Below are 10,478 nucleotides of genomic sequence, written 5' to 3'. Positions count from 1 at the left end.
TCCCCTCATGCCTAACGCGGGTGTTTCTCTCCCTCAGGGTGGCCAACTCCATTCGGAGAGTGTTCATCGCAGAGGTCCCCATCATAGGTACAGCTCCTGCTAACCGGGAGTCCATCAGGCTGCGGTCCCTGTTGTGTTCAGCTGTGCCCCCCTTCATTTTCCCCTCCATTTCCAAGCTGTCCTCAGCCCACCTTACCCCTGCTTAGCCAGCACGGTGTATAAATAGGTGCTGTCTCGGCTTCACAGCAGTCTCCATAACATTTTCTGTTCTCCTGCAAACTGCTCGGCTTTTCCCCACAGAAATATGTCTCAGCTTGTGGCTTTTTCCTCTGCAGCCATTGACTGGGTCCAGATAGACGCCAACTCCTCTGTGCTCCATGACGAATTCATTGCACACAGGCTGGGTGAGTGCTGGGCATGGAGAGGAAGATGAAGATGTGCAGCAGGGCAGAGGGCATGGGTGAAATGTCTGGAGATGCTGAAACACCTTTGTCCGGAGACTGCTGCCTCTCTGCCTATCTTGGCAGGAGGGTTGGTGCTCCTGTGGTCTCACTCAAACTGTCCCCCAATTTCCTTCTTCCCCCAGGTCTCATCCCCCTCACCAGTGATGACATTGTGGATAAGATGCAATATTCCAGAGTGAGTCAAGCAAAGTGTCATGGGTGCCTATTTTGATGGCAGTGGGTGTCTGATCTGATGGGAAATGCTACTGAATTGCTGGGAAAGGTTTGTTGTAAAGATATTGACTGGTGTCTGTCCCAGGACTGCACGTGTGATGAGTTTTGTCCAGAGTGCTCTGTGGAGTTCACCCTTGATGTCCGGTGCAATGAAGACCAGACTCGTCACGTCACGTCTCGTGATCTCATCTCCAACAACCCCCGGGTCATACCGGTCAGTGCAGTCCCTCTGCTTGTCAGAGTCCCATCTCTGTTCCTTTTGAGGCAGGGGTAGTGAACACACGGCATGTGGACAAAACAAGGCCTTCAAGCACACTTCATGTTGCCTAAAACCTCACTTAGAGCAAAGCAGGAATACCTGCAGAAACAGCAGTGTGTGCCAGTGCTCTCCTCTTTGCCTTGTGGTCCTTCACATGCTGTATGCTGGTCTGTCAAAGCAGTATGGCCTCATCCTGCATCCTTATCTCTAACTCTTGGGAGGCTTTTGTGTAGCCACTTCATCTCTCCTCGAACACATGGAGTGTGTGCACTTGTGTCCTGCTGCTGTGTCACCGCCTTCTGCCTGCTTGCTGCTGGGGCTCGGGCAGGATCAGCCTCTTCACAGGCTTGGATTTGTTGCTGTAGTCACCTTAGAGCACGTCTTTGGAGTCTCTAATTTTTGTAGGCATCTGCTATTTGATGTGGGGAATAAAGTTGATCTTGCCGTTAATTTGCTTGCTTTTGTTCTCCTGCAGGTAACGTCTCGGAGCAGAGACAACGACCCAAATGACTATGTGGAGCAGGACGGTAAGTGGCGTTTCACTGGGAATAAAAGCTGGAGGGGGAAATGGATTTTTCTTTCAGGCTCTTTGAACTCATTCTTCCTTTACTGTCTGCTTAACTGTTACGCAGCTGTAAAACTGGCCACTGAGACACCGCTGTCACCGCATCAGTGAGGTGAACATTTTGTCTTAATGCCACTTAGGTTATCCCCAGAACTGAAGTCCTGTGTCAGAGGGTGCTTGTGAGAGCTTAGAGACAGCAAAGATCCAAAATGCCATGCTGTCTGCTGTTGCCTGGGGGCCTGAGCTGTGCCTTTGAGCATATGCAACTCCTTTTTACTTAGCAAGATGTTTTCCAGCTACTCTGGGGACACAAATGAGCCCCTGTAGGAATCCAAGCGAGCCCTGGCTTCTGGTGACACCTTCCTGGGTACTAAAAATTCCTACTGTTGCCCTTGGGTGATCTGCACATTCATTTCTCTTCTGCAGCCTTTTCAAACGGGCGTGTACTTTTCCACAGACATCCTCATTGTGAAGCTGCGGAAGGGCCAGGAGCTGCGGCTGCGAGCTTATGCCAAGAAGGGCTTTGGCAAGGAGCACGCCAAGTGGAACCCCACCGCAGGTGTAGCCTTTGAGTACGACCCCGACAATGCGCTGAGGCACACCGTGTACCCCAAACCGGAGGAGTGGTATGTCCTAATGTTTGTCTGCAGAAGATTCTCCAGAAGGGACCTATGTTTTAGTTTGGGCCAGTAGGCGCTTGTGAGCGTGCCTGTCTCTTGACCTGCACAAACTCTGCTGCTGTGTTAGGGTACTAAAGCCAGTCCATTGGTTGCAGCTGCTTGCAAGGCAGACTGGTTTGTGGCCACCTCTTGTCCTCCCCTCATGCACTGTCACTGCTGTTTTACCTCTTTCATGTCCTTTCCTACAACTCGTTCCTGTTTTTTCTTCCCTGCACCCATAGTATGTAGGTCAGGGTAAGGTCTGTGGAAGGAATAGATCCACAGGAGGTGGAAGAGGTCGCTACGAGAGTAAAGAGCAGAAGGCTAGGGTGCAAGGATGATTTTGCAGCCCTGTTCGCTTGAGGAAGCCCAGTGTGTGGGTCTAGTTTCACCCATATGTCTCCTCACTCCTGGAGTGTGAGCTCTGGCAGCAGGGTTTTCCTCTCTGGCCTTTGCTCTGCTCTGACTTATCATTTTGCACCGGTAGCATCTAAAAGTGACACAATTCTGCTTTTGGAAAGCTGCTGCCCTGCTTTGGCCAGGGTGAGGTCTTCACCTGGCAGTACTCAGCAGATACCTGAGCTGCTTCTGGCTCCATATCTCAGTGACCACCTACCAGAAATCCTATCACTGAGCATGCTGGAGCCAGCAGCAGAGCAAGGAGGCAAGGCAGGCTGAGAGCAGGGACTAGAGGGGCAGTGGATGTGCTGCCATGGCAGAGCAGCAGTCAGAGCTGCGCTCAAGGTTGGGAAGCCCTTGGTGCAGGAGCAGGATTTGGTGCAGGGACTGCAGAACCCAGGGCTGAGCAAGTGGGGACAACAGCCTGAGCAGAGCTGCAGCTGGAGAGGAGCTGAGCGGCAGAAGGGGCTCAGTAGGTTTTCCTCTGGCCCTGCACTGCCAAATTTGGCTCTGCAAATGGCTGCAAGCAGTAGCAGGCAGGTTGTGGGCTATTGTACCTCCACACTGTCTGCTGTGAGCATGAGTGCTCAAACCCATCACAGAGCATGGCCTTACACTGTCCCTTGCTAAGTTAGTTATCACTAACAAGCTTCCTGCAGGTGCAGTTAGCAGAGATTTCACACCTCAGCTGGACTGCCAGGGGCTTTCTGCTCAGTAGCTGTCATGGAGATCCTGTGCAGCTGGGATTGCACTCAGGAGACTTGAGAAGCGTTTTGTCACCGCGGGTGGAGTTGCAGGTGGATCCGTAACAGGCATGAAATGTGCTGGGATCTGCCTGCAGCCATCCCAGCCCTGTGTTACAGATGGAAGGAACAAACCTGGCTTGGCTTTGATGGGCTCTGCAGGGCACGTCTGTGTGTCCGGTTCAGTCAGTCTGGGTGAGAACGGGACATGCCAGGCGTTCAGCTCCCCCAGCAGGATGGTGCTCTGGGATCTGCAGGCGGCACTGGGCTGCCTGGTAGTGCAGGGAGTCTGGGATTGGGCATTTTCCGTAGTGTTGGTGATCTGTACACATGGACTGAACCTGGGCTTTGGGAGCTGCCAGCTACAGACCAGGCTGGTGAGGGAAAAGTATGCAAGGCCGGTTGTGGTGAGGTGGTGCAGAGCCAAGGAGGATGCTGCTCCGCGATCTTATGGTTGGTGGCACATCACAAGAGTTGATTTGCCGGCCTGTGCTTTGTCACCAGCAGTTTTGAGGATGGAACTGGATAATTTTGAATTTTACAAATTATTTGTGGCAGGTAAATTGCCTCAAAGTTTAGCTGTTTGTCTGGATGACTGGGTGCTTGAAAGAAAGAATGTTCCTGTGATGTGGAATTTCAAACTGGAATTGGAAATCACTTTAAGCTTAATTTTGGTGCCATAAAGATTCTCTGGTTTAATTTCTGTAATGTTAGATAGGAAGTCTTTGACACCAATGAAGTGGCAGACCAGAGGTACTGCTTTGAGTTGGACAGAAATGCCAGGCAAGCTGAGGTATCATTGAGTTTGCCTTCTTCTTGGACGGGGTATGTCACAGTGTGAATTTTGGAGAGTCTGAGCTTTTGTAGATGTTGGTGTTGTGGAGAACAGGCCCAGCTGCGTGGCTGAGCACGGGTACCTCAGCAATGAGGCACTTCCTTGGCTGGATGGCCCAGGGTGGCTGCTAATGTGGATCCTTTTGTTCAGTGGCAGCATCAGCTGCATCTTCAGGAACCTGATGTGTTACACAGCAAGCTGGGTACCTGGAAACAGTTTTTTTGAGAAGTTCTTGACAAAATATATGTAAAAGTTGGAAAAATCTCATAGAAAGATTGTTGCTGTTGCTGCCTGTTCCCTGGTGATGTATCTGTCTCTCCAAGTTTATCCAGTTTCCCATGAAGACAGCACAGAGACACAGGCCTCTGCTATCCAAGGCTAGCTATTATTTTTGGTTTGTTTTCATGCTTGTTGCTTTCTGAGGCCATTGGCAGAGCACTGATGCGCAGCTGGACTCTCAAAGCGGCTGTCATGGTGGAAACCTCTGCCCTGTTTTTGGGTCATGAGTGATTTTGCAAGTAACGGGAAGACTCAGCTCTGTTAACACTTTGTCACTCTCAGGGGTTTGCTACTGACAGAGGTTTTGTTTGGGAGGTGCAGTTGTACTTCAGGCAGCTGGTGACAGGGTGCTAGGATCAGTCTTTCGTGCCATTGCTGGGGCAGAGGAAGGCGAGCAGCAGACCTTGGTGGGCACGGGATTTTCTGTGCTGGCTTCTCAGGCAGCTCAAGGCTTTGGGTTTCCTTACATGGATTAAGTGCTTCCAGTCTCTCCAGTATGATGCTCTATAAGCCAAGGGATGCAACAGGCAGAAAGATGTGTTGGCCTACCTGATGCATATGTGTTGCAGTCCTTTCAGTAGCAATGTGTGTTGAGGGGTAGGGGTGCAGGACATCAGGATGGGGCTCACTGGTGCAGCTGATGTCTGAAGAACAGGACATTTTCCTGCTGGGGAAAACCCGACCGGGCCTTCCCATCTCAGCTGTGCTGCACATACTGAGTGCTCTGGTATTCTCCTGGCCCAGTGAAAAGCAGAAAGAGAAGAAAACACAAGGTCTATTGCTCCATGAACAGCGTCCAGGCTCCGTAAACACATCACATCAGGCAGCAGCATCCCTTTGCTGTCAGCACCTGCCAGATTGTGCTGGTGTACATGGAGCTCACACAGGGCTTGCTGGATTTGGGCAGAGTGGGGCTGATCCTCTTCCTCCAGCGATGCTAGATGACTGCGTGGTGTTGAGGAGGAGCCAGAATTGTGAGACTGGGCTTTTTTTCTGTGACTTGATGTTTGATGGCTGCTTCTTTGTCTTCTCCTTTGCCTGCTGGACATCAGCCCCAGTGCTGCAGTGCCTGGGTGCTGTGGGGCTGGGCTAGAGCATGGGCTCTGTGCTGACCTTCCCTGCTCTTTGATTGCAGGCCCAAGAGCGAGTACTCGGAGATCGATGAGGAGGATCCTCAGGCTCCCTATGACCCCAATGGGAAGCCAGAGAGGTAGGAAGCTGATTGCGCTGCTGCAGCAAGAAAACGGGGGAACCAGCTACGTGCATTTTTGACTTTTGTTAAGACAGAAGTATCTACTCTGCGCTGAAGTTTGCCAGCCTGGGGAGCTGGTGTTCCCTGAAAAACAGGGCAGAAATTGGAGTTCACTGGTGATATGCCCAGGCCTGGCAGGTTTTCCCCTCTGGGAGATACTCACCAGCTCTACTGAGTTTGTGTTATCAAGTAGGGCAGTGCAGCACTCGGTGAAGTGCGATGCCTGTGAGGGAAAATGACACAGGATATTTATTCACTCTTGTGCTCCGATGGCTGGTGATAGCCCCTCTCCCAGGTTATTTGCACTGCAGAAGTGCCTGCAGCCAGTCCGACTCCCTGGCGGGGGGCTCTGTGCTGGCTCACGGGTCACAGTGCTGAGTGGAGGAAACCTCAGAAGTGCCTGTGCAGGCTGTGGAGTCAGGGGTGTTGGTGTGATGGCTGTAGAGGGGCAGCGCTGGCTGTTGCCCAGCTGGGACATGAATGATGCTGATGGTTGGGATTCCCTGCAGTAGGTCAGGAGGGGCTGGAACTGCTCTGCGAGTGCTCTCTGGTTTTGCACCTCCTGGCAGGGTGGGTGGTGACTGATCCCCCTCACTTGTGACCTCAGGTTTTATTACAACGTGGAGTCCTGCGGTTCTCTGCGCCCAGAGACCATCGTTCTCTCTGCGCTCTCTGGCCTGAAGAAGAAACTGAGTGACCTCCAGACCCAGCTGAGCCATGAGATTCAGAGCGATGTCCTCACTATAAACTGAGGTGGTCTCTTGCAAGAGAGTGTTCAGGCGTGAGTGATACAGAAGTTTCTAGCTCTCTGGATTGAGACTTTTACCTCCCCATCTCTCTCTGCCTTTCCTGGCCCAGCTCTGAGGTCGGTGATGCCTCTTCCTTGGCCCTCCCTTCCCAAGGAAAGCCATGGTGATGTATAGGGTGAAGCAGGAATTGACTCAGTGACCTTCTTTGCTGGGATGGGCTTCATCTCTAATTGATCCCAGAGTTTTAGGGCCAAGTTTTGGTTTCTGTTCGTGTGGTGTTTGGGATTGGGAAGCACACACCTTGGTTACTTTTACTTTTTTTTTGCTTTATTTGTGTGTCTGTTCCTTACTGTGCTGAATAAAACCTTACCCCCCGTGTTCTGTCATCCCTGAAAGCTCATCCGGGGCTGCAGGAGGAGATGTCACCTCATTTACTTCTCTCCAGTAGACATTAACTTAATGAGATCTGCCTTGGATGGAGCATTGCTCTCCACTGCTGATTGCTGCTCTTGACATTATCTCCTAAGGAGACCAGAACCCGCTCCAGCAGGTAGCCTGTCATTCACCGATCCAGCGCTGCATTTAAAGCAGATGTTTGAGGCCGGGCTGGTAAGCGAGATGCTGCAGAAGGCAGTGCTGCAGGGGAGCCCAGATGGGCCAGGCAGGCTTAGCTGTATTTAAAGACTCCTTTGGAGCAGACTACTATGCACTATATAATCTTTGTGTTAGGAGCCGAGATGGCAGGGAGTCTGTTATTAACAACCCCTGCCCAACAGCTTCCAGTGTGCCCACAGCCCCAGGGTGGGTTATGTGCTGGGCTGGAGCTTGGGGCAAGTCCCAAACTGACCACCATGGCTGAAGGGCTCTGGCAGTTCCCTGGCTCACCCCTTCTCCCCTGTCAGTGCCCAGCAGGACTTGGGATGAGCTGCTTGGTGACACCTCTGCTGGAGCTGGGCTGCTGCTTTGGTGTCCCTGCTGTGGCACAGCTTCCCAAGAGCTGTCCCTGTCCCAGGGGAGCACTGCCTGACTGGCGTGGCTGCCTCGCCTTGAGGCCAGTGCTCTGCCAGTCACTGCACGGATAACCCAACTCCCAGTTTGGGACGAACTGGGAGGTGGAGCAGCTTGAAACTCGTTCACCCAGGGACTTGGAGCCACCACTGTCCTGGCACATCCCTGGAGCCACGGGTGGCTGGAGGCGAGGGGTGACTGGGGTGCTGGCATCCTGTTTCACGTGGGGTGGTTTGATGGAGGATAGAAACTCACTCCACCCTTTTCCCTTCCTCAGATGTTTTAGGGGTTCACTTGAAACGTCCTGGCCAGGGCTGGAGGCAGAACAAAGCTTTGAGCCAAGCTCTGCCGGCAGAGCTGGGAAATCTTCCCCCGTCAGCATTTTTCTCTCTGGCAGGCGCTACTCCCACTTGCACTTCCCGAGCGCGTTTGGATGGAACAGGCAAACAGGAAGGGTGGATAAGGGTTGTTTATTCATTGAGCAACTCCTTAAAAAAAGAAAACCCAAACATTTTTGGTAATAAGTGTTAAATCTTTTCCAGATGAGGTGTGTAGCCAGGAAAGGAGTGCAGGTTACACCTCTCACCCGGGCGTGCTACTGGGCAGTACTGGGGTGCTGAGCTGTGCTGCAGGGAGCAGCCCTTCTCCGTCCTGCTGGCCCCCCAGTCTCAGCCACAAGCTACACCAACCCAAGACACAGTATTTACAGACCACAGGTTCCCACATCACGACACTCCCTGTCCCCAAAGCACAGACCCGGAGCTTTACAGGCAGAAATAAAACCACTGACCACCCAACCCAGACTGAAAGAAGACTTCAAAGAAACACCAAGGTTTGCACAGCAATAAAAAGATAGCCCTTCTAAAGGAGGTCAATAAATAGGAGAACTAGAAAAAATCAATTGCTTTTGAGTTCAGCACATGAAGCCCAGCTCCCCCCCGGGTGGGGGCTTTCACCCAGCCACTCTGGTGGGCAAGGAGGGAGCAAGGACATTGGGAGCGCACAGAGAAACGTGGCTCTTGCCCCATCAGCACGGCCTTCTCTGCCCAGGGACTTTGTATATCCACAAAGCTGCCCCTCAAGGGACAGATGCTACTGGCCAAAACCAGTCCCTGGGTTGCCCACCAGCAGATAAGCCAGAGACGTGGCTGTGGGGGAGTGGCTGCAGGTGGAGCAGTGAGAGATGCTGGGATGGGGGCAGCCCGGGAAAGTCAGGGGGTTTGGCTGTGCCCACTGCTCACCCCAGCCCACCCCGGGAAGGAAAACCAGTGTCTCCTGAGACATCTCAATTCTCCAGCGAGGATTTCAATAGTTCTGAGAAGTGCAAAAACCAGCTCAGGGGTGGCAGGGTGCCCCCAGGAGCACCCCACTCTTCATGGTAGTGGGGGGGTTTAATGCTGGTGCCCCACGCCTTCAGCCTGGCACAGCCGCATCCTCCAGAACCGCTCCATCCCTGCAGCAGGGCAATAATCCAGCCTTCCCCGCCATGCCAAAAACACAACAAATTTCTTGCCCCCCCTTCTCTGTCTCCCACTTGCATCCCCAAAAGTCAAAAACCTCTGAGCATCTTTGCCCGAGGGTTCTTCAGTGGCCACAAAGTTTGCATTCGTGTGAGAAGGAAAAAAATCTCTTACAATACGGATACTTGATAAATAATTCCAGTCAGTCGAGGCTAAGCCAGCCATCACCTCCACTAACGTCAGGCCAGGGCACAAGCCAGCACCTGCTCCCCAAGACCTTGGCATGGAGGATGCCCCAGCTTGGTCTCCCTGGGGACTCGGAGGACTCGGCTGTCTGCGTCCTTGCCACCCCTTGGGGAAGATAAAGGGGACCCCCTGTCAAGGTCCCCTCCCAGCTGCCAGCTCACGGGGATGATGTGGGCTCCCTGCTTTCAGGCTTGTCGCTTTTGGAGGACTTTGGCTTCAGCAAGATGAACCTGTTGAGGAGGTCGGTGTCCGAGCTGGCTTGGGCGCCTGCGTACACATCCCCTGGGGACAAAACAGAGGGTGGGCTCGTGTCGGGGGGATCAGGACACCCCAGGGGGCTGGAGGCTCCTCAGGGGGAGATGGTGACGCTCACCAGTGTAGCTGGAGGACTCGGCCATGTTCTGGGAGCCGGTGATGTGGTGCCAGTAGGCGCTGCGGGGCAGCATGGTGGTGGGGGTGCAGGGGTAGGAGAAGTGCTCGGTGCCCTTGTTCAGCAGCTGCGGTGGGTGAGATGGGGGGTGAGGGTGACACAGGGCACCCCGATCCCACCCCCAGCCATGTCCCTGGAGTGGGCTGGCGCTCACCCTGACGTTCTTCTCCATCTCCAGCAGGACCCTCTTGTGCTGCTCGGCGATGGCCAACGTGGCGCTGTGCACGCGCTGGTAGATCTGCTCACCCTCCTGTGTCTGGAAGGTGTAGAGACCTTCCCCCGCGTCACACATCCTGCAGGGACAGGGCATGGGACGTCACTGGGGTCCCCAAGCCAAGGGATGATAAAAAAATACCGCCCCCCCCCAGATGGCAGCTGGCTCAGCTTCCCATGTCTTAAGTGCTGTCCCCATGTCCCCTCCATGGTGTTGAGCTGGGACTTGAACCAGCTCCAAACCTCCCCAGCTCCAAACCTCCCTACCCTAATGGCCATCACCCTGGTATCCGGCCTGCCCTGGGGTGATGGCACCAGTGCCACCTCCTGATGTGCCCAGCAGGACAAAGGCACCCAGTGGTGGTCCCTCATCCCCACAAAGGTGGCAGCTCACCGTCCGGCCTCGAAGGTGAAGCGGGTGGCATCGCGCCCATAGCGGCGCAGGGAGCAGAGGGGCCAAGAGAGCAGCTTCACCCGGGGGTTGCGCGTGTCCCAGAGGTAGATGTTTTCATGGGTGATCTGCAGCTTGCACTCGCCGTAAACGTCCAGGTTGGGGCAGGGGAGGAGGAACACGTTGAACCGGTCTGGAGAGGGGAAGGAAAAAAAATTTTAAAAAAGAAAACAAAATTAATTCGGGGGAGGGAAGTAGCGAGGTGGAGCCCCCCGCCGCCACGCGCTCACCCGTCTGCTCGCACTGCACGCCG

The 10,478-nt window shown here is 53.7% G+C and overlaps 2 protein-coding genes across 2 annotated transcripts in view; one reads left to right on the top strand and one right to left on the bottom strand.

The window, feature by feature from the left end:
- Positions 1–35: 35 nt before the first annotated feature.
- Positions 36–6,530, top strand: POLR2C (polymerase (RNA) II (DNA directed) polypeptide C, 33kDa; the record flags this gene model as incomplete). The annotated part of the gene is made up of 8 exons (XM_010183452.1): positions 36–87; positions 336–404; positions 587–639; positions 763–891; positions 1,412–1,463; positions 1,959–2,127; positions 5,552–5,626; positions 6,276–6,530. Coding segments are annotated over 8 exons (744 nt in total), but the record flags the coding sequence as incomplete, so codon positions are not given.
- Positions 6,531–9,288: 2,758 nt separating this feature from the next.
- The window catches only part of DOK4 (docking protein 4), a gene marked incomplete at its 5' end in the record, with an annotated part of 1,428 nt that continues 238 nt past the window's right edge, over positions 9,289–10,478 (bottom strand). Inside the window, 5 exon segments of the mRNA XM_010183451.1 lie at positions 9,289–9,413; positions 9,505–9,628; positions 9,716–9,854; positions 10,169–10,358; positions 10,456–10,478. The exon segment at positions 10,456–10,478 is cut by the window's right edge and continues 32 nt beyond it. Coding sequence (XP_010181753.1) covers positions 9,289–9,413; positions 9,505–9,628; positions 9,716–9,854; positions 10,169–10,358; positions 10,456–10,478 — 601 coding nt within the window.

Source organism: Mesitornis unicolor, unplaced genomic scaffold (genome assembly GCF_000695765.1).
Source record: "Mesitornis unicolor isolate BGI_N332 unplaced genomic scaffold, ASM69576v1 scaffold41094, whole genome shotgun sequence".
Taxonomy (NCBI): Eukaryota; Metazoa; Chordata; class Aves; order Mesitornithiformes; family Mesitornithidae; genus Mesitornis; species Mesitornis unicolor.
The sequence above is the reverse complement of the archived record's forward strand: the minus strand, read 5'-3'. Positions and strand labels throughout refer to the sequence as shown.